Raw genomic sequence first — 21,882 nt, forward strand, 5'->3', positions numbered from 1 at the left:
CGCTCCCTCCGGAGAGCCAGATGGCCAGGGGTCGGAGAGGGTGAGCGGCGCTCCGTCCCTGGAGGCCGGCATGCCTCCTCCTGCGGGGGCGACGATGCCTGGGGATCCCCCCTCCTCCCTCACTCCTCTCCTCTCCAGCCCCTCGCCCCCCCGCCTCCCGCCTCCCAGCCTGCTTCTCCGGCAGCCGTGACGGGGCGCCTTTCCCTTAGCCAACGGTGGTAAGGAGGAGGCTGAGCCGGAGCTGATCGCGGGAGCGCACGGATTTGCCGAGGCGGCGGTTACGCCGGGAAGACCCGAGCGGGGGGGGGACACCCCCGTCCCCTCCCCTCCCCTCCCCAGCGGAGCCCAGGCTGCCCGCCCGCCCGCCCGCCCAGAAGTGAAAGCGAGATCCTCTTCTGACGTCAAGAGGCAGCAGCAGCAGCAGCAAGCAGCGGAGCGGCGGCGGCGGCTCTCTCCGACCCGGGCCGGCCGGCCGAGGGGTGCGCTCCGTGCGCGCCGGCGGACGACGGCGGGGCCGGAGGCGCGCAGCCCAGCCTGGCGGTGGCCGGCCCGGACTGGCAGCAGCCGCAGCAGCCGCCGCCACGTAGGAGGAGAGCGCAGCATGCTGGCCGCCTCCGCCGCCTCTTCGTGCTGTTGCTCCCGCCGCCCCCGCCGCCTCTGCCCATGGAGATCGCGCTGGTAACGCTGGAGAACGGAGGCGCGACGGCCATCCGCGGAGGCGAGGATGGCGCCGGCGGCGGCGGAGAGAGCCGGGCGGCGCGGCGGAGGGCGGACCTGCTCCAGCTGCCCACCGCGGCGGCGGCGGCGGCGGTGGCGGCGCCTTGGCTGAGCGAGTGCGGCAGCAAGGAGGGCTGCCCGCCGCCGGACCGCGACGACGACGACGAGGAGGGGGACGACCAGGCGCCATCGGCGCTCGTGGCCGCGGCCGCAGCCCGGAGCCCGCCGGCCAGCCTCCCGCCGACGGCCCGGCTGCTGGGACTGCCGCCGCGCGGCCTCCTGCTGCGCCCGCCGGAGGAGGGCCAGCCGGCCCCGGAGGAAGGCGGGCACCGCCTGGGCATGGCGATGGCCCGGGGCTCCTCGGGCGGCAGGCCTTCGTCCTCCTCCTCCGCGGCGGCGGCGGCGGCGGCTCTCTTCGAGGAGGGCGACGGGGCGGACGAGGAAAGCCAGAGCGCCCTGCACAGCCAACAGCGCGTCCTCATCAACATCTCCGGCCTGCGCTTCGAGACTCAACTCGGGACCCTCAACCAGTTCCCGGACACGCTGCTGGGCGACCCCGAGAAGCGGATGCGCTACTTCGACCCCCTGCGCAACGAGTACTTCTTTGACCGCAACCGGCCCAGCTTCGACGGCATCCTCTACTTCTACCAGTCCGGGGGCAAGCTTCGGCGGCCGGTCAACGTCTCCATCGACGTCTTCGCCGACGAGATCCGCTTCTACCAGCTGGGCGAGGAGGCCATGGAGAGGTTCCGGGAGGACGAAGGCTTCATCAAGGAGGAGGAGAAACCCTTGCCCGGCAACGAATTCCAGCGCCAGGTCTGGCTCATCTTCGAGTACCCCGAGAGCTCCAGCTCCGCTCGTGGCATCGCCATCGTCTCGGTGCTGGTCATCCTCATCTCCATCATCACCTTCTGCCTGGAGACTTTGCCCGAGTTCCGAGATGAGCGGGAGCTCCACGTGCCGCTTCTCCCTTCGCAGAACGGCACCCCTCTAGAGATCCCCCGCCAGCAGCGCCCCAGTGCCCTGACCGACCCCTTCTTCATCATTGAAACCACGTGCGTCATCTGGTTCACCTTCGAGCTGCTGGTCCGCTTCTTTGCCTGCCCCAGCAAGCCTGAGTTCTCCAGGAACATCATGAACATCATTGACATTGTCGCCATCATCCCTTACTTCATCACCTTGGGCACAGAGCTGGCTCAAGAGCAGCAGGAGAAGGAGCAGCCGGGCAGCACCGGCAATGGAGGGCAACAGCAAGCCATGTCTTTAGCCATCCTGAGGGTCATCCGCCTGGTCCGGGTCTTCCGGATCTTCAAGCTCTCCAGGCACTCCAAGGGGCTGCAGATCTTGGGGCAAACTTTGAAAGCTAGCATGCGAGAACTAGGCCTTCTTATCTTCTTCCTTTTCATTGGGGTTATTCTTTTCTCCAGCGCTGTGTACTTTGCTGAGGCTGATGACCCTGAATCACATTTCTCCAGCATCCCTGATGCCTTCTGGTGGGCAGTGGTCACGATGACCACAGTGGGTTATGGAGATATGAGACCTGTCACCGTAGGGGGCAAGATCGTGGGCTCCTTGTGTGCCATCGCTGGTGTGCTCACCATTGCTCTCCCTGTCCCTGTCATTGTGTCCAACTTCAACTATTTCTACCATCGGGAGACTGACCACGAGGAGCAGTCTATTCTCAAAGATGAGTCTGGCAGTGTTGATGGCAGCTCAGCTGGAGACCTGAAGAGACAAGGCAGTAAAAACTCATTGGATAAATCTGTTGTGCACTTGGAGAACACTGAGGGGATCGGCAATGCGACCGGGTCTGTAGAGAAGGCCAATATCAAAGCTAAACACAGTGTAGATCTTAGGAAATCTCTCTATGCACTCTGCTTAGATACTAACAGGGAGACGGACTTGTAAAACCATTGAAACAGAAAGAAAATCAGATGTGCTTGGTGGGTTTGTTGAGGACGAGTAAATAGTGCTGCCAGTATTTATTTTTAAATATGGTAGCTATTTCAAAGACACTTCCAAGACTATAAATTGGTGGTAGTATTCTGTTTGTTTGTTTGTTTGTTTGAATGTTTGTTCTCTTCCATGACACTGAGAGTGTTACTTCTTTAAAAAAGCCATCTTAAGCTGGGTACCTCCCATTATCTTGGAGTCTTTTTAGCTCAGCAAGTAAGGTATCTGGCAGTAGAGCTAAAGGTTGGGAGTTTGATTCCTCACTGTGCACCCTGGAAGAGTGTTTGTGTGGCCTCATGTAAGCTGCACAGTCCCAGGATGTCCCCAGTAGAAGGGAATGTTAAACTCCTTCTGAGTACTTTCTACCTTAGAAAACCCTCAAAAGAGTCACCATAAGTCAGAATTGCCTTGATGGCACACAATTACTATTAACAAACTGGAAACTAATGTTGCTTACAGATGATCTATTTTAGTAAAAAAGCAGCGATTTCTAAATGGCTCATTTGTAGCACAAGTTGCTTGTCTAAACCCTTTTTACCATGGGAAGTAAAGCGTTCTTTGAGAATACAAATGGTTCTTTGTTGGTATTCTAGATTCAAATTGAAATAATACTATTTTCGATATGTATGATTATATTTATAGCTAAAAAAGAGCACTTTTTGTGATATATGAATTTATGAAATCTCTAGAAACATTTAGCTAAGACATTCCCCATTTTAAAGTGGAAAACCGATTTTTTCATGTGTGAACTAAATGTGGTATTTTCAGCCTTCTAGCAGAAAAAAACATTTTGTTGTCAAAGTTGTGTTCTTGTTCTCTTGTTGAGCCTTAAATTATTAAAACATGGATTTTTCCTTAATAAACACAGCTGTTACTGCATCATATTTCTAGTAATCCAGTGCTGTACTTTTTATCCCAGGAAACAAAAATCTTTGAGTTTGTTACTGTTAATCTTTAAAAAAAAAACAACAATTTTTTTTAAAAAAATGCGGCATTCTTAAATGGGTGTGATCCAAGTGCACAACAGATCAAAAGGAGTAAACAAAGCATACAGACATACTCAGGATCTATGAAGCCTTTTGGATTTGCACTCTCCTTTCTAGGTTGCACAATTCATAGATGCCATTTGTATCTATGCTTGTTGGCTCACTGTTTTACTATATCTCAGCAACCAATATTTCTAGAAGAATTTGATGCAGCTTAAATAAGGTTCTTTTGATTTCTGCACTATTTGGGAAGAGAGAGACCTTCAGAATGACTTAAAGCTTTATTTAAAAACAGTATGATGGACTGCATTGATGTTCCTGAATGATACGTGAATGACAAAACTACCTTCATCAAACTTAGCGCTCCCATTGTACAAATACAATAATGGAGGCTGCAGTAAAATCACCTGAATTACAAAATCAGAGATCCATTCCCATCATTTTTGTTGACCCAGCTCTACAAGTTTTATTGTGTTTGTCTCTGTCTCGCTGCATTTCCCCTCTTCGTTTTGGTGAACTGCTGTGACATCGTGATTGGAGATTTCAGTTTTTCCTGAAGTACAGTGGTGTGACCCCTGGAAGAGGTTCAGCACTCAAGGTTAGTTTATACCTATTTCAACAGTCTTCTTAATTCACTTGCATTAATTAGCATTTCAGCTAAAAAAAGTAAGTTGTATCAAGGAGGCATTAAATCATGTCTGGCAATGTCAGAAAAGCTTAGCTGTGAGCACACAGATGTCTCTGTTGAACTGATGGTAATGTATGGCCTGATCTGTCACTGCATTCCAGGAAGAACTTGCTGAGTCCAGGAGCACCTCATATACAACCAGCACAATCAAGTGATAAATGTTTTGCTTGGCATCTCAAGATACAGGTTGAAAGGTGCATGTGTGAGTGAAGGAAGATTCCTTACACACACACAAAATGGCACATCAGGAAGAAGAGTGGGAAGAAATGTGTTCACTTGATTCTGCTGCTTGTGTAAATTGTCTCCCCATTTTGGTCTCTGGTGTGCTCATTACACCCCCTCTACTGAAAAAAAATAACAAATGAGTTGACTGCAAATAAGGTCAGAATGACACTTTCCACATGGCTTCATTATTCTTTCTATGGCCTTTGTAAAAATTCGGAGTGCAGCCACTGAGGCCAGAATAGGATGGGGGAAGAGAGGCTATTTATCCCTGCTTGAAGAACAGATGCTCTATTGCTTTAACTATGGAGATGAAAAAATTTGGGGAAATGTACAAGGGGAAAGAATTAAGAAAGCACTCCATTGTATTCTCTAACATTGAAAGCCCTGTACCTGTAGTTCTGTCATAAGCCCATATAAATCACTAGCCTGCATTGAAGTTTAGTTGTTTTTTTTAAAAGCTTACCTGCTCATCCATAGGTATGCTAGTTGATAGTCATCTAAAGAAACCAGTTATAGCAAAGTCTCCTTTTCTGGCCACCTCAGGGAAGTTTTTATGCATAGGAATGTTTTTATGCATATAGCACTGGGAATAGGGCAATACTGTATAAACGAGACTCACTCAAGTTTGATAAATGCTGAATATATACTAAGAATGCTACATTAAGGCTTTACTCCCAGGCGTTAGGTATGATGTGATTGGCTGGTTTTGACAGGCCAGTTAATTAGCCCTATAGTTTGTTTTGGAAGGGGAGTGTTGGTATTGTTTTTATATGAAGCATTTTAGTATTCTTGTTGTGGCATACAGCTCTGCTCTCACCTGTCCGTCACAGCTGGGCAGGGGAACCTCAGCCAATGAGAGGACGGAGGGTGATGCAGAAGGGGGAGGAGCTGGATTATATAAGGTGTGTGTGTGATGTGTGAAAGAGGGAGTTTTGGAGAGTTTGAAAAGATGAGAGAAGTTGATTGAGAGAGGGAGATAGATTTGAGAGAGAGAGTCAGTGAGGGGAAAGTCTGTGTGATCTAGTAATTGAGAAACGTGATTAACAACTTGATTTATTACCTGTGATTCACCCTTTTTATTTTGTACAAATCAATAAACACTTTGTTTGCTTGAAAGAAAAACTTGTCCTTTGTGAGTACTAAGGATAGGTTGGTGGCAGCAAGTGAAGAAAATAGTGAGCACTCTTGGAGGCCTGTATTGGTAGAGGCTTGAGAGTGGCCCGCTACAGTTGTTAACTGTTGTGCCTAAAGCAACGTGGGCCAAAAATAGAGATAATAATGAAGTTGATATTGCTTATTTTTAGCGACTGCTCAGGAAGATGAAAAGGGAAATGCTCTAGAAACGATGTCAGTATCTTACAGACTCTGGTTTAATTGTGTGTGTGTGTGTGTGTGTGTGTGTGTGTGTGTGTGTGTGTGTGAGAGAGAGAGAGAGAGAGAGAGAGAGAGAGAGAGAGAGAGAGAGAGAGAGAGCATCCCCAGCAAGAAGCACAGGGTTGTAGCCTTAAGAATTATTAAGCATTCTAATTGCGGACCTACATTTTTGGGGCCCTGAAGCTTGAACTGTTATGTGGGAGAAGGGGACTTTTGCAACCAGCAACAAGGTCTAGATAACCACTGTAATCTTCTTCAATATGGTTTCTCTACAACAGATCACCCCTGGTTGTTGTTTATTTTTTTTTAAAGGTGGACTAAAGTAACTTCTGGTGCCCCTCTGTGATTAGGGCCCTGAAGTGTAAGCCTCATTAGTTTCATAGTTGATCTACCCCTGAACATCCCATTTGCTGGTTGGATGTAGATTGCTTTGTCTTGTTTTAATGCTTAAGACACTATTTGCAAATGAAATGGGAACTGGGAACCCCAAGCCTTCCTTTCTTCTCATCAGTGGATTCTGGTCAGTCGGGAGGTGTGCATTTGTGTAAAAAGGCTAATAGAATTAGAGTAGAAAAATTAGAATAAAGGCTTTTGGGCTGTCAGATTAACATGTTCTTTAGGTTTTCAGTGAGGTGGCTGTATTAGTCTGTTTCCACACGTATAACAGGCACCTTAAAGACTGAAGATTAATTTCAGTGTGAGTTTTCATGGATTACTATGGACTTCCTGAAACATATGGAACATAGTAGTTACTAGGCCTTCAGGTTTATATATGGAAGAGGACTGGGGTGGTGGGTGACAATTATATTGGCAATGAACTTTTAAAATGACAGCAAAACCAGTCACAATTAGTTAATAATTACATGGACAATGTAACTATCACCCTCTTTTTCCCATCTCATTTGGTCTTCACCCCTCTCCCTTGTAAATCTATTATGGTCTAAGTATTATGCCCCATGCATCTGAGGAATCCACTAAAGCTCACACTGGGGGGAAAAACCCTCTTAAGATGCCACAGGGTGTTTTGTTTTTGTTTTTCATCATGTTCTTTATGCGTTACTTGAAAAAGTCACCCTGTGTATCTGCTTGTAGAGCCACATAGTAAATATCCAATTAAGTTTTGTTTTACTTAAAATATGTATCTGGCATTGACTCTATTTTAGTTTAAGAAAACTATGAAACTGCTTTATGATGATTGTTTATAATAGAGAGATAATTATGGGAATGGGAAAAGCTATATAAATATTTACAAAACTTTAAAAAACAGTTAATATGTCAATACCCTTATATTAATTATGTAGATTCTTGTAGGCAGTGATCCAAAATTACAGTGGATCCTGTGCTGACCGTTCCTTTCATCTCTTGTGAATGGTAAAGCTGAGACAGGCTTTAAAGTTCCATATGAATTCTGCTCATTTGCAAAATTCTGAAGACCTAGGAGAGGCAGTAATCTGACATTAAGCCACCATGAAGGAGTATCTGGAAAGTAAAGCTAATTACTTTTGCTAATTGTAGCTGGCAGGGATTCCAGACTAAACATGGGGGAAGGGATGCTCATTGAGTTTATTAATCTTCAGTTCCTCACAGTTTACTTTAACAGGTCTGCAGTATGAGAAATTGACATGAGGAAGATAGCTAGATTGCTGTCTTCCTTTTGAGAGGCTTCTATCTCAGAATAGAAGTTCTGAGAACATCTGAGAAGTTCATAGAAGCTTCAGCATTTGAGGACAGAGCAAACATTCTAAAATGGTTATAGTTCTTTGCAAGAACACTTAACTTGTTATTAAAAATGAGAAAGTTGTGTTGTCGTTGGCAGAAGAGCTCTTATAAAGCAAATGGCTAGTATTTGTTACAGCTTGAACCTTCCCGTATTTGTTTCTGAGTCCTACCGAGTTTAGCAGAGCATACTGTTAACCAAGTGCATAGGATTATAGCAGAATCTGCAACCTTTGGGGGCTCGTAGCCACATCTGGAATGTTGCATGCTTGAGTGGGATCATAAAATGGCTGCCACAGGGCGTGCTAATTCGCAAAATGGCTGATGAGTGTTGGGGGCAATTAATTATAAAATATCCCTTTCACAGAAAAGCGGAATAGGTAAGACTAAAAGATAAGCAATTTGCTCATAATCTGAGTAAAAATACTGAAGGGGAGTCTAACTCCCAACACATAAAACCATGGTTTTGAACCCACAGTTTCTCTTCCTCTCAATCAGGGCCCATTGTTTTCCCTACAATAACTCTTGTTCTCACCTCACAAATGCACAAACAAGTTATATGGAGGGAATAGATTGTGATCTACAAAAACTCATGGTGAAATTAATCTGTTAAATTTTCAAGGAACCACAACTCATTTGTTTCTATGTTTTTTTTTATTCACAAGATCCCACACATCCCACACTGTGAGCATACATCATCCACATACTTCCTCAGGATTTTCTCTCTTCCTGAACCACACAGTCTCTCTCACTGAGTCGTCACTCTTAAATTCTTTTGTTCCTTCTCTATCTCTCTCAAATGCATTGCCACTTTTGAGGGGTTCTTGGGAATGGTGCTTTGTGACAAGACTCCCCTGGGCCATCAGCCTGGTTTTATTTTTCTTCACCACCTTCTGTCACTGCCTCATCCTTCTTTTTCTGTTCTTGTGCCAATTTATACTAAAGGGTTTTCTTACATGCTGCCTTTGTTGGTTCTTCATTCTCTACTAGTCATCATGAGCAGAGGAAGAAACATTAATTTAACACAGTGAGTGCTGCAGCATCAATTGACTGGCTAGTCAGCATGCCTTCCTTTGATGCAGGCATCATTATTCACTTTGTTGGCAAGGGACAGGATCTTTATACTCCATGATCCAGATGGTAGCATGCCCACCCTCAAGAGCTTTTGTGCACATTTCACATTTTGGCACTTTTTTGATGACAGCATTTGGGAGTAACAAATGTTGTTTTGGAGTATATTCCATCCTTCTACGCAGAAGCAAATCCCACTGAATTCAATAGGAATGTAATTTACCATTGTGAAAGATCAGTTACATTAGTGAAATACATCAGATTCTGGATTCTTTTAAAATGATGTAAAGTCACATAGGTTTTGTGTCATTGTATGTCCCCATATGTGTCCCCATAATTTTTTAGTTTAGTGTTAAATCGATCCAGGGAACTACACAAGAATTCCTTCTTTCTCTCTCTCCTGCCCTTATGCTGGCCACCTCTCAGAGCCACTTGTTACTGCTGCTATGTGTCACGTAGTCGGAATTTTTAAAATTGATTTCAAACATGCTAAACCGGATTCAAAAACAGGAGTTGGTTTTTTTAAACGTATAATCACATTTTCAGCTTGTATGATAGAATCAACTGCAGTCTTAAACAACTATCCACTCCTTTCACAATGAGTATTCAGAGATTAATGACTGGCAGGTTTTGTTATTTGCTTTAGAACACAATTCAGGTGACAGAAAAGAGGAAGAGAAAGGCACTGAATGGAGAGATATATGAAAAGGAAGTAAAAACCTAAAAGATCCTTTCTCATCACTCTGGGGAAAGAGCCTGATGATTTTGTAAAGAGGCAGGCAGGAGTTTTGTTTGGGGAGCTGACCATGGTCTCTCCTCTACCAGTCTCTCCCTGGACAAATTTATTTTCCTCTTCCTGTTTGTCCTCTAGGGCTACTTTTTGCTCTCACTCTTAGTTGCTTTGTCTTGTCTTTTCCTCCTGTCTGGTTCTTGCTCCCTGTGTAGCACCTTACACACAAAGAGAGACAAGTGAGGCAGAAACACAGTGTTAGCCACTTGATTTTCCTCCCTGCCACTGATTAGATCAAACATCTGTCTCCCTCACCGGTAATGCATAATCAGTAGACACTGGTCCCCATTCCACTGCAAAATAATGAACTACACCAGTGCCTGTCAGAAGGGGGGGCTCTGTGAGGAACTTCACTGCCTTATAGGCTTCCTTATTCCTCTGTACCTTCCACAATGCTAGTGCCTCTCAGAGGTCAAAACAAATGAATGAATGCCAAAACAGGGTTACAGATATTGTAAATGTTATATGTTAAACATAAGGCCCTTTCTGAACACAAGATCCAGGCTGACCAGCCTTCCTGTGAGAGGCCATTCAAATAGGCCGTCCATTTTAATGCATACTGTGCCTGTCTGAGATCTCCCACGGTATGGGTGCCTGACTAGGTTAAGTGCCCTCCTACCTCTGTAGGCTTAAGCAAGCTGCACAGCCGCAAAGCACCACCAGAAAGAAGAACTAGTATACTATTTTGGAGCACTGGAAAAGCCCAGGAGGTCTCTTATTATTTGAAATCATTATTTGGCACTGCAGCTGTTGGTAAACTACAACTCTTACTGTGACTTATGACTGACAAACCAACTAGGGCTTATGGGAAAATCTAGCAACATCTGGAGGGCCTGAGCATTCCTGAGCCCTGTTTTAGGAGAACCTCAATATCACCTGAAAGAATAGTCAGCCATATATTGTTTCATGGCCGTCACTATTTCTTCCCCTGCTTGAGGTGGGAAGAGGAGGTGCTAGAGGAGGAAAATGTGGCAGCAACACCCACACCTGTCCTCTGCTGCCATTTGTCCCCCCCTTGCCAAAGAATGATGGAATACTCAAAAGAAGGTGCTAGGTGCTATTTGTCCACCCAAAACAAAAGAGGATAAAAGAGCTCACCCATCCAAAGAAGGGGAAGGCCTATTTGCCATCCTGTCACCTCATCACCTGAAGCACCTGCCTCACTCTGGCTCCTGACTTTTGAGAATTTTATTCCTTATTTTACTGCCTCCCTGGATCATCTGTTACTTCATTAGTTCTTTTGTGCCTTGTTTTATTTTTTATGGTGAATTCCTTAGGACCAGAGGTTGTTGCATGCTGTGGAATGTGGACAGTTACGTCTTCAGTCTGTTGGGGAACACCTGGTTCTGTTCTAAAGCTTCAAGGATGGTCAGAAGGTTTCCGTATGGACTTTGAAGAACTTAGTTTTGCACCATGCTTTCTCAGTTTAAATCATGTGGCATAATAAGAAGTTAGGAGATCTTATGAAGAAAGAGAAAGGTCTTTGACTTGTTTTAATAAATGTTGTTGAATGCTCCCCAAAAAATAAAACAGTGGTAGAGCTCTCTCTTTCAAAAAAGTGCTGATTGTCTTTCTTAAAAGGAATGAACATATTTGGATTTGTTCTTTCCATTTTAGAAGGAGGTAAAGAAGTAATGCAGTAGTAATAAAGGTAGAAGCTGCCTTGCTAGGATCCGACCAAAGGTCAATCTAGTTCAGCATTCTTTTTCTGACAGTAGTGACTAGGTTGCCTTTAAGATGGATACTAAGAAGTCAAGATGGTGATGGCCTTCCTTAGTTGTTCCCAGTGAATTGCCTCAGTATGTGGAAACCTCATTTGGCTGCTGTGCCTAAGAACCACCGGAAGGCCTGTCAGCAGTGCTTCTTATGCTTGGTTGTGTTAAGGGTCACTATTTGTTAATCCCAGATGGAAGCCCTTTGTTTGTCAGTTTGCTCAGGAGAAAGTGGCTAAAGGACATAATCTAGCAAAGGTCTTTGGGGTCAGGACCGATGCCAGGGGACAGTTGGTGAGACACTGTCGCCTGCATTAAACTGTTGGGTTGTGGCTAGGATTGGATTGATTATTCAAGAGAAATAGTAATCCTTCAGTCAAAACTAAGATGACTGGGGGTAGGCTAGTGGTGCTAGCATCCTGACGCTAACCGTATTGACCTGTGTGTAGCGCATTTTGAAGCCAGATGAGAGCTCTCGGATTTTAGGCTTCCTAAAATGTGCCCAAATTTAGGCTTCATAAAAACAGATGGTTCTAAAAAAAATTATCATACATTTCAGGTGGATTTTTTATTTTTAAAACACAGTGGCTGAAATACAGAAGTAAATTGCAATTAGAGAAGGCCTGTTGAATCAGTGAGGGTTTAGTGAGTCCATATGTTCCACTGTTTCAATGGGTCTAGTTTAGTTGTGACCTACTGCTGGATGTCAGCCAGTTATAAAAATTTTTAATTGTTTAAAATAAAACCCAAATTCAATATAAACATAAAATCTATACACCTCTCCCCTCAAACATTTTTCTGTGTGAAACAATAAACTAACGTGGGGTGCTTGGGGCTGTCTCAGAACGGTGCCTTTGAAGTTCAGCATGTACAGAATACTGCTTCAAGGCTTTTGACTAGAGCCAATTACTGTGTCCATCCTGCCTTATAATACCATCTGTATGGAGTGTCAAGTCTGTTTCTGGACTCAGTCTAAAGCATTGGTTATTACCTTTAAAGCTCTAAATGGGTTAGGCAAGCTACCCAGGAAGGACGAGCTGCTCCCTTACATACCAGCCTGCTCTCTGAAGCCACCAGCATGACTCTTGCTGCTTGTCCTGCAGATATATGAGGCTTGACGGTTAGGAAAGTGACATCTTGCCTTGCCTTTTACCCAGCCCTACAGGAAAGCCATTTCTCAGAAACCTATCTAAAGCAAACCAAATATGGTTTTATTTGACAGTTGTTGAGCTTGCTTTCTTATAGGAAAAATTCAAGCTCAAACTGAAGAAAGTGGGAAAAAACACTGGGGTAGTCATGTATAGTCTAAACCAAATCCCTTATGAATACACAGTGGAAGTGAAGAACAGATTTAAAGAACTAGATTTGGTGGACAGAGTGCCTGATGAGCTATGGATGGAGGCTCATAAGATTGTACAGGAGGCACCAACAAAAACCAAAGAAAAGGTAATACAAGAAAGCAAAGTGGCTGTCCAACGAGGCCTTACAAATAGCAGAGAAGAGAAGGGAAACAAAATGCAAGGGAGATGGGGAAAGTTAGAGAAATTGAATGCTGACTTCCAAAGAATAGCAAGGAGAGACAAGAGGGCCTTCTTAAATGAAGAGTGCAAAGATATAGAGGAAAATAATAGAAAGGGAAAAACCAGAGATCTGTTCAAGAAAATTGGAGATATTAAAGAAACATTTTGTGCAATGATGGACATGATAAAGGACAAAAATTGTAGGGATCTAACAGAAGCAGAAGACATCGAGAAGAGGTGGCAAGAATACACAGCAGAATTATACCACAAAGATGTGGATGTCCCGGATAACCCAGATAGTGTGCTTGTTGACCTTGAGCCAGACATCCTGGAGAGTGAAGTCAAGTGGGCCTTAGAAAGCATGGCTAAAAACAAGGCCAGTGGAGGTGATGGCATTCCCGTTGAAATATTTAAAATCTTAAAAGGTGATGCTGTTAATTTGCTGCACTCAATATGCCAGCAAGTTTGGAAATCTCAGCAGTGGCCAGAGGATTGCAAAAGATCAGTCTACATCCCAATCCCAGAGAAGGGCAGTGCCAAAGAATGCTCCAACTACCGTACAATTGCACTCATTTCAAACACTTGCAAGGTTATGCTCAAAATCCTCCAAGGTAGGCTTCATCAGTATGTGGACCAAGAACTCCCAGAAGTACAAGCTGGATTTCGAAGTGGCAGAGGAACTAGAGACCAAATTGCTAACATGCGCTGGATTATGGAGAAAGCCAGAGAATTCCAGAAAAACATCTACTTCTGCTTCATTGACTATGCAAAAGCCTTTGACTGTGTGGACCTTAGCAAATTATGGCAAGTCCTTAAAGAAATGGGAGTACCTGACCACCTTATCTATCTCCTGAGAAACCTATACATGGGACAGGAAGCAACAGTTATAACTGGCTATGGAACAACTGATTGGTTCAAAATTGGGAAAGGAGTAGGACAAGGCTGTATTTTGTCTGCCTGTTTATTCAAATTATATGCAGAATACATCATGCGAAAGGCAGGACTGTATGAATCCCAAGCCAAAATTATGATTGCTGGAAGACATATCAACAACTTCAGATATGCAGATGATACAACTCTGATGGCAGAAAGTGAGGAGGAATTAAAGAACATCTTCATGAAGGTGAAGGAGGAGAGCACAAACAAATGGTCTGAAGCTGAACATCAAAAAAGCTAAGATCATGGCCACTGGTCCCATCACCTCCTGGCAATTAGAAGGGGAAGATATGGAGGCAGTGACAAAATTTACCTTCTTGGGCTCCATGATCACTGCAGATGGTGACAGCAGCCACGAAATTCAAAGACACCTGCTTCTTGGGAGGAAAGTGATGACAAACCTAGACAGCATCTTAAAAAGCAGAGACATCACCTTGCCGACAAAGGTCCACATAGTTCAAGCTATGGTTTTTCCAGTAGCGGTGTATGGAAGTGAGAGCTGGACCATAAAGAAGGCTGGCCACCGAGAAATTGATGCTTTTGAATTGTGGTGCTGGAGGAGACTCTTGAGAGTTCCATGGACTCCAAAGAGAACAAACCTATTCATTCTGAAGGAAATCAATTAACTATGAGTGCTCACTGGAAGGACAGATCCTGAAACTGAGGCTCCAATACTTTGGCCATCTCATGAGAAGAGAAGACTCCTTGGAAAAAGCCCCTGATGTTGGGAAAGTGTGAAGGCAAGAGGAGAAGGGGACGACAGAGGACGAGATGGTTGGACAGTGTCATTGAAGCTACCAACATGAATTTGACCCAACTCCAGGAGGCAGTGGAAGACAGGAGGACCTGGCGTGCTCTGATCCATGGGGTCACAAAGAGTCGGACATGACTTAACGACTAAACAACAACAAACTAATGGTAGCTAATGGCAATCATGTTTTCCTTACAGCATACAAACTTACTTTTGTAATTAAAATGTACAGATAGGAACAAATACATTCCTTCTTGTAAAGAGGAATTTTTGAAGAGTTCTTCCGTAGTAAGGGAGGCAGCACAGATTCTCAATTTTTTTGGCATGTCTGAGTTGTTTAAGCTCAGTGAAACTGTCTTAGTGGTCCAAAACTGTCAGCACTGCCCTGACAGTTTCTCAATCCAGCATATCTGAATCTATTTTCTTGCAAGTCAGTCTGTATAATCCATGATATCACAATAATGTACCTATCATTTTAAGGCACATGCCTAATTAAAAAAACACACCAAAAACCCGTTTGGGATTAGCTGGTAGAGAAACATGTGTTACTAAGTCTATTTTCTACTTTTCAATTTTTTTTCTGCCATGCAAGACTACTGATCATTTAGGCTATTAGGAAATAGCCTGCTTTTCTGCAGCAAATTTTTATTAGGGATGTGCACCGGGAAGACATTCAGGCTTCATTCCCTTGGGTTGTTTCAGGGCGGCATTGTCTCATTTGTTTTCATGTCTTTCATTTACTGCTCCTTTCATTAAACATGAAAAGGACTTTTTTGGGTTTTTAAAATATGTTTATGTGTTTTTCTGGCAATAAAACAAATTAAGCCATAGAGAAGCTTCAGACTATTTAAAAAAAAGGAGGGGCAAGTCAGTCAATAGAGAATCAATTCAAAATCCCTAAAGAACCCTTAAAAACAATTTCAGAAAAGTAGGGGCAAGGCTGACAATCCACAGTAAATTAACGAATAACCCTTTTAAAAAAATGAACCACTCTGACAGGGAACACACGCCTCCCTCATGCACATGGAGAAAAAGGCACACACAATCCCATACCAAAAACCGAGAAGAGAAAGGAAGCAAATAAAGGCAAAATGCAGTCAGAGCAACCTCCAAAAAATGATGATGATGATGATGATGATGATGATGATGATGATGATGATGATGATGATGATGATGATGATGGTGGTGGTGGTGGTGGTGGTGGTGGTGGTGGTGGTGGTGGTGGTGATGATGATGATGGTGATGATGTGGGGATATCTCTCCCCTGTCCCTATTCAAGTCTTCTCTTATTTGAGTCTGCCACTAGAGATGAGCACAAACCATGATTCAGAGGCGGATGCCAATTTGTACACACCCTTCCCCTGCCCCCCTGGCCATACACTCACCAGCCAGTGTATGCTCCACTCCTCCTCCTCTTCTGCTGTTCAACCTGTCCCTGGCAGGAACATGGATTTGCTTCTTCTGCCTCCATGTCTAAGTGGGTGATCAGCCAAAGAGATGGGGCAGGGAAGCATGTGCTCCTGCTGGTCAAACAGACAAATAGACGGAGGAGGGGAGTGCACACTGGCTGGTGAATGGAAGATCCAGCCAGGGAGGCAGGGGAAGGTAATGGGTGGCACCTGTGGTGCTGTGTATACAAACTGGCACAAACCTCTGAACTGAGGTTTGTGCCCATGTCTATCTGCCACCAATAGTCAGCAACAGGCAGCAAAAATAATCTAAGAAATGAAAGACAGGAAGAATGGTTGGCCGGGGGTGTGGGGGGGGGGGAGAGAGAGAAATCCCCAAGAAATCAAGTGGAGAGGGAATTTAAAAAATAATCCCAAAAAGGCATGCTGGCACATAGGCAGACTGCCCGAAGCAGCAGCAAACATGATATTGAGAAATGGGAGAAGAATCCTCCAAAACATCCAGGGAAAAAAGTGCAGAGAATCCACAGACAGACAGCATCATCAAGATGGAGGGGATCATGGAGCTCAGCAGCAAACGGATCTGACCCACAAGGAAGGATTGAAGCAATGAACATTCTTCACAGAGTTCCACAACCAATCCAGGCTCTCCTACAACTCTAAATCCCCTCTTCTCCCTTCTTGGATGTTCTAATTGACTGCTGACAGAACCTTTTACAATGCTGTTTGAGTAACATGTCCATAGTGATTTGACAGACAAGAGGTGAAGAAAAGGACAAACAAAAAAGAGGACCAGAAAGAACATGAATCGTTCATGTCCCTCTCGTATGTTCAAATGAGGCATTTGGGTTTATGAGGCTCTCTGTCACAAAACAACAAAACAATACATAAATGAAAGTAAGAGCCTTTTTCATTTTTTTTTCTGATTTATGATTACATAAAACTCCCATCCCTAATTTTTGCCATCAGACATGCCACCCATTCATAATTTCAACCACACAGCAGGCACAGTGACCAAATGTAATTAATTGCAAATGAAGCAAAAGTGAGACTTAATGATCTTAATATTCCAGTTTGTGTCTCTGATACATCTAATTAAAACAACTATTAAAACAAAGAGACACAGGATTGTGTCTCTTTGTTTCAAAAGGGTGCTTTGCTTATGCAGTTCCCTGCCTTCAGTGCACTCAGTTTTGAATAAGGGCAAGGGAATGGAATGTGTTCTCAAAGGGTGGGATCCGACAGTTGTTGTGGGTTTTTTGGCTGTTTGGCTGTGTTCTGGAGATTTTTCTTCCTAACATTTTTCCAGTCTCTGTGACCGGCATCTTTAGAGGAAAGAACTCTGTCTGTGTTCTGGTTCCTTGCACACTGTACCAGAGCACAGACAGAATTCTAGCTCCTGTCCTCTGAAGATGTCGGCTACAGAGACTGGTGAAACGTTAGGAAGAAAAACCTCCAGAACATGGCCAAACAGCCTGAAAAATCCACAGCCACCATCGGAACAGAATTTATTTATTTTTAAAAAAATTGTAACACCTTTGGGTTATGTATGATTGCAAACCACTCATTTAGTGAATGTGTCTGAGTTTCAAAGTAGCTACAAAATAGGAATATAGTTGTATAGGACACCATAAACAGATCATTGGCTCCATAACCCTCTAGGTGCAAATATCTTGAGATTTAAAAATGGTCATAGAATATGATGTTCTGAAAGAAAACTGCTTCTCACAGCATGTACCTCCCTCTTTAGTATAACTTTGTCTCAGTTTTGAAGATACTTAGTATAGGAGTTGTATGTGATTGATCACTTATTTCCAAAATGGGAGGAAAGAAATATTTTCTGACTTTAAAACAAGCTGCAGTGGGGAGGATTATATTTAGATGGTAAATTGTACAACGCAAGTTTTTGAACCATGTAACATACCTACTATACTCTTTAACTTCACTCTGTCTGACATACCCAATTAATTCTTTGTAACACTGTATACTATCAGGTGAGCACCTTGTGTTTGAAATTCACCGTTGCCCTTCATAGGAATAAGTTGTAATAGGTCTGTAAATACATGAAAATGTTTCTGTCCAAAGAGAATATAATGACCCCTCTTTACATTTTTTGTACTCATAGATGGATGGGTGCAAACAGGATATTAGACACTGGACTAATCTCCTCTGTGATTAGAGGAAGCAACAACTTAATCAGTTTGTGCAGAAGTGCACCAGCCTCATCGTTTAGTTTTCAATACTACATTTCTTTCATGTGCTCCATCGGAAACATAGGCAACTACATACTGGATAACGACACCATCTTGTTTGCTGCCAGCCTAGGAGAATCAGCAACACAGCAAGACTCAGCACAACCTGTTCTGTTTAAAATGTAATCCTAATTGCATTAATCAAAAAATGTTTTTCACTTCCTTCAGATCTACTGGAAAACATGACTTATAATTCATTACTTCATGTGAAGGATTTGTTTAGGTGATCAATGCTGCACTGGGTCATTCAGTTATTTTTTTGGTACACTTCTCTTCAGAACTGAGTTGATTTGATAAAGTGCTCAGACCCATTTTTAGTTCAAACTAGGCTTGTAGACCATTGTTTGACATCCATTCATAATGTATCAGGGTCTAAAGCACATTCAGCAAAGGGCCATTTTGATTCAGTTCCTCAATTATTAGGAAAATAATAAGCAACCTCATTTTAATATGTGTCATGAGAAAAAAAATCCAGAAAGTCCTTAGCTTTATGAAAGAAAGGTTGTCAATGGTTTCCTTGCTGGTGTTCTATGTTTTATGTGGCCTAATCATTCTCCTTTATATCTCCAGCATTTAAAGAGCAGCATGAAGGGGGAGAAAGATTATAGTTTCCTCTTTTCACTTTTCTTAAAGTTAAACCAAAACCAGGATTATTTATTAGCCAAGCCTTTTATCTCTTCACTACACAGTCTGACATACCTTGTACCAACTTTTCTATCCATCTTCCTGAAACCAAGAGTGGTGGTCATAGCAGTTAGGTGTTTCATACAAGTACAAATTCCACAGAAGGATGATGCCCTTTCTGTTTGGTTTGACAGCGTCTGCATGATTTAGATCCCTTTGTACTAACTCAATCAATTTGTTGTTGGACTTCAAAACTCTTCTCCTATTTTCTCTGAAACACACCGAGAGGTATCAAATTCCTTCAGACGTTCACAATATTCACTGTCATCCAGCCCAGGCTGGAAATTGAGAAGCCACCCAAAATTTAAAAGGGGGAGCTGTGGTAGTCTGGTACAGGAAAAACAGTGAAGAATTTTGTGGCAACTTTATGATGAACAATCTTAAAGCTAATATAAGCTTTCATGGACATAGCCCATATTTTCAGTTGCATGAAGTACAATATTCAAGTGACAGGTTTACATGTACCCTAGTTCTGGTTACGGGGGTGGGACAGAATGAAATGAGATACTGTACAAAAAAATTGATAAGTGTGTTGTTTACATGGGTCATAATTGTCCAAAGGACTGGGTAGCATAATCATCCTGCCAGTAGTAAGGTCAGCTACCTTAGCTGCCCTTCTGAAGTATTAAAGCAATGGTTTCTGTTTAGTAAAGGATGTCTATTTTAGCTGAAAAGCGTTTAAGTTATATACACAGTAGGGTGATGATACAGGCACGCCTGCAAAGATGAACTGGTTAATATATATAATGAGATAAAAACTGCATCTTTGTATAAGCTCAGAGAGGTAGAATAGAAAGCCTCGATGCATTTTTGTTCAGCTGTTCCATTTCTGAACCTGCCTTTGAACTTCATTTGCTCAAGGAGAGCTATCCAGAGGTCAAAAACAGAACATCCAAGAAGGAAATGTTCTCTGACTGGTTTCTAAATGTTGCTGTTTCTAATGTCACTTTTGTGTCCATTTATTCTTATAATAGAGACAGTCTGTCTGTCCAAGATGAAATGCTGTAGGGCATTTCTGGCAAGAGATGGCACGTAGCACATTATCCAAAAATATAGGTGGGTCATAAGTATATTAGCCCACTAAAATCTTCTGAGCACTAGCTTTTGAGTCCTGTCAGACTCTTCATCAGGCTGGGTACTACATAGCTGTGAAAGGAGGGGGTGCAGAAGCAACAGAAAAGTCCTCCAAATCATGGCCAGGTGTAGGTGCCAAGCTCTTTTGCTTACAGCAAATTCCAGAATGGAGTCTGCAGATGTTGCCGTTGCAAATAATGTAGAAATACTTGATGGGCTGTGAATAGCTGTGTTCTTGCTCATTTCTTAGTCCTCTACTGGCAGACCAGATACCTGTTGGATGCAACCTCTTACTGTAGTTGGCATTCAAGCAGTTCGGAGCAGGCAAACATCCGGTCCGACTGCCGGTCTGGAGGCTTCTTTACCTTGCCTCTGCTGCGCTTGCTTGAATAACAGAGAAAGAAAATGAGAAATGATGCTCAAAATCTCTCAAGATGCTTGAAATCCCTTGATTGCAGAGGTATTGGGTGGGCTCAGTTCAATTTTTGTTACATTTATTTAGTTTGTCTCTGCAAGCTGGGAGTTCACCAGGAGGTGACATGAATCAGGCTCTGTTCCTTCCCCCCCCCCCCACAATAATGTTCTTCCTCAGGATAGCAGAGCGAGAGTTTGTGCTTAAATCTCTGAAGTCAGTGAGACTTAAAACGAATAACTTTGGCTAGATGATGCCAAAGTATATTATTCACTCTTAGCTCACAAGCAGAGTTGTGACTCAGCCTGCTGTTGAAAGGGAAGTCATGTTAGGCGTGATGTCACTGTCAAATGTTCAGCAGGGGAAATGGTGTTGTAGAAGTTAACGGCAGATTGTAGTCAAGTACTGTGCATTTCCCCAGGAAACTCAGCCTGTGCTTCAAGAAAGGTCATTGCCTCCCTCAGTTTTATTCTTATACTCTGGTCTAGCTGGGAAACTCTGGGCTGAAGACAGAAAGTTTTTCATTTTCAAAATTCATCTTGTCATAAGTTGTTAGCAGAATTACCTGAGATCACACTACTCACTTTGACTGATTTCAGTGTTGTACATAGCATTTTGAAATATGGTTATACTGAGACATGCTCTCTCTCTCTCTCTCTCTCTCTCTCTCTCTCTCTCTCTCTCTCTCTCTCTTGTGTGTGTGTGTGTTTCTTTCAGGGCAGAGAGTGAGAGTGGGATCCACATAAGTAGATATCTACAATAGATGGAATTATAACAGAACAGGAATAGGAAATTTACAGCCCTGTAGATACAGCTGGACTGCAACTGACCTATCCCTTGCAGAGCACAGTCAGTGGTGAAGAATGCTAGAAGCTACAGTCCAACAGCATCTCTAAGGCTGCACTTTGCGTGATGTTGTTAACTTCTGTCCTTGTCAAATTTTGTCTACAAAGAACAGATTAAGTTTGTTTAACCTGAATTGATATGGTAGTTATTTAATTGGCACACATGAAAAATCAGGTGGACTTTAAGGGCATTAGGAAGCCTTATTGATGACTGAACAGATTTATATGTTGAACTGAAGCTATCATATTTTGGGCACATCATGAGAAAAGAGGATTCAATGAAGAGGACAATAATGCTGGAAAATGGTGAAGGTAACAGAAGAACAGGAAGTCCAGTTGAGGGATGGATTGACTCAATAGAGGAAGGCACGTTCTTGATTTTGCAATAGATGAGCAGGGCTGCTAATGATGATAGTATTTTCAGGCAGGCAGTGATTCATAGGCACATAGCAAGCTTGGGATAAAGCTTGGGGGGGGGGGTGAGCAGTTGAACCAGATTTATCCCTTGTATAGCTTTGCTTTTCCCCCATCAGTAAGATGCAGCACCTTTAAAATGATGGTGCTTGTCTACCTGGAATTTATAGGTTTTGTTTAAATGACCCATTCACTGGGAGCTGGCTCTTCTACAGATGTGGATGACAGTTTCCAACTGCAGGCACTAAAATGAACTGTGCCCAACTGGATGGGCCTTGGGATGGTACTCATGACTGTTGTAGAATTGTCTCTGGAGTATTGAAAGTGTAGATGGAGTTGAAGGTGTTGGAGGA

General features: G+C 43.4%; 1 protein-coding gene across 1 annotated transcript in view; it reads left to right on the top strand.

Moving 5' to 3' along the window:
* The first annotated feature begins 432 nt into the window (after positions 1–432).
* The window catches only part of LOC110091505 (potassium voltage-gated channel subfamily A member 1), a 43,302-nt gene continuing 21,852 nt past the window's right edge, over positions 433–21,882 (top strand). Inside the window, exon 1 of the mRNA XM_020815656.3 lies at positions 433–4,254. Within this exon, the coding sequence (XP_020671315.3) occupies positions 664–2,625 (1,962 nt within the window). The 5' untranslated portion in view covers positions 433–663 and the 3' untranslated portion in view covers positions 2,626–4,254. The remainder of the gene's footprint in view (positions 4,255–21,882) is intronic.

This window comes from Pogona vitticeps, chromosome 5, assembly GCF_051106095.1.
Source record: "Pogona vitticeps strain Pit_001003342236 chromosome 5, PviZW2.1, whole genome shotgun sequence".
Lineage (NCBI taxonomy): Eukaryota > Metazoa > Chordata > Lepidosauria > Squamata > Agamidae > Pogona > Pogona vitticeps.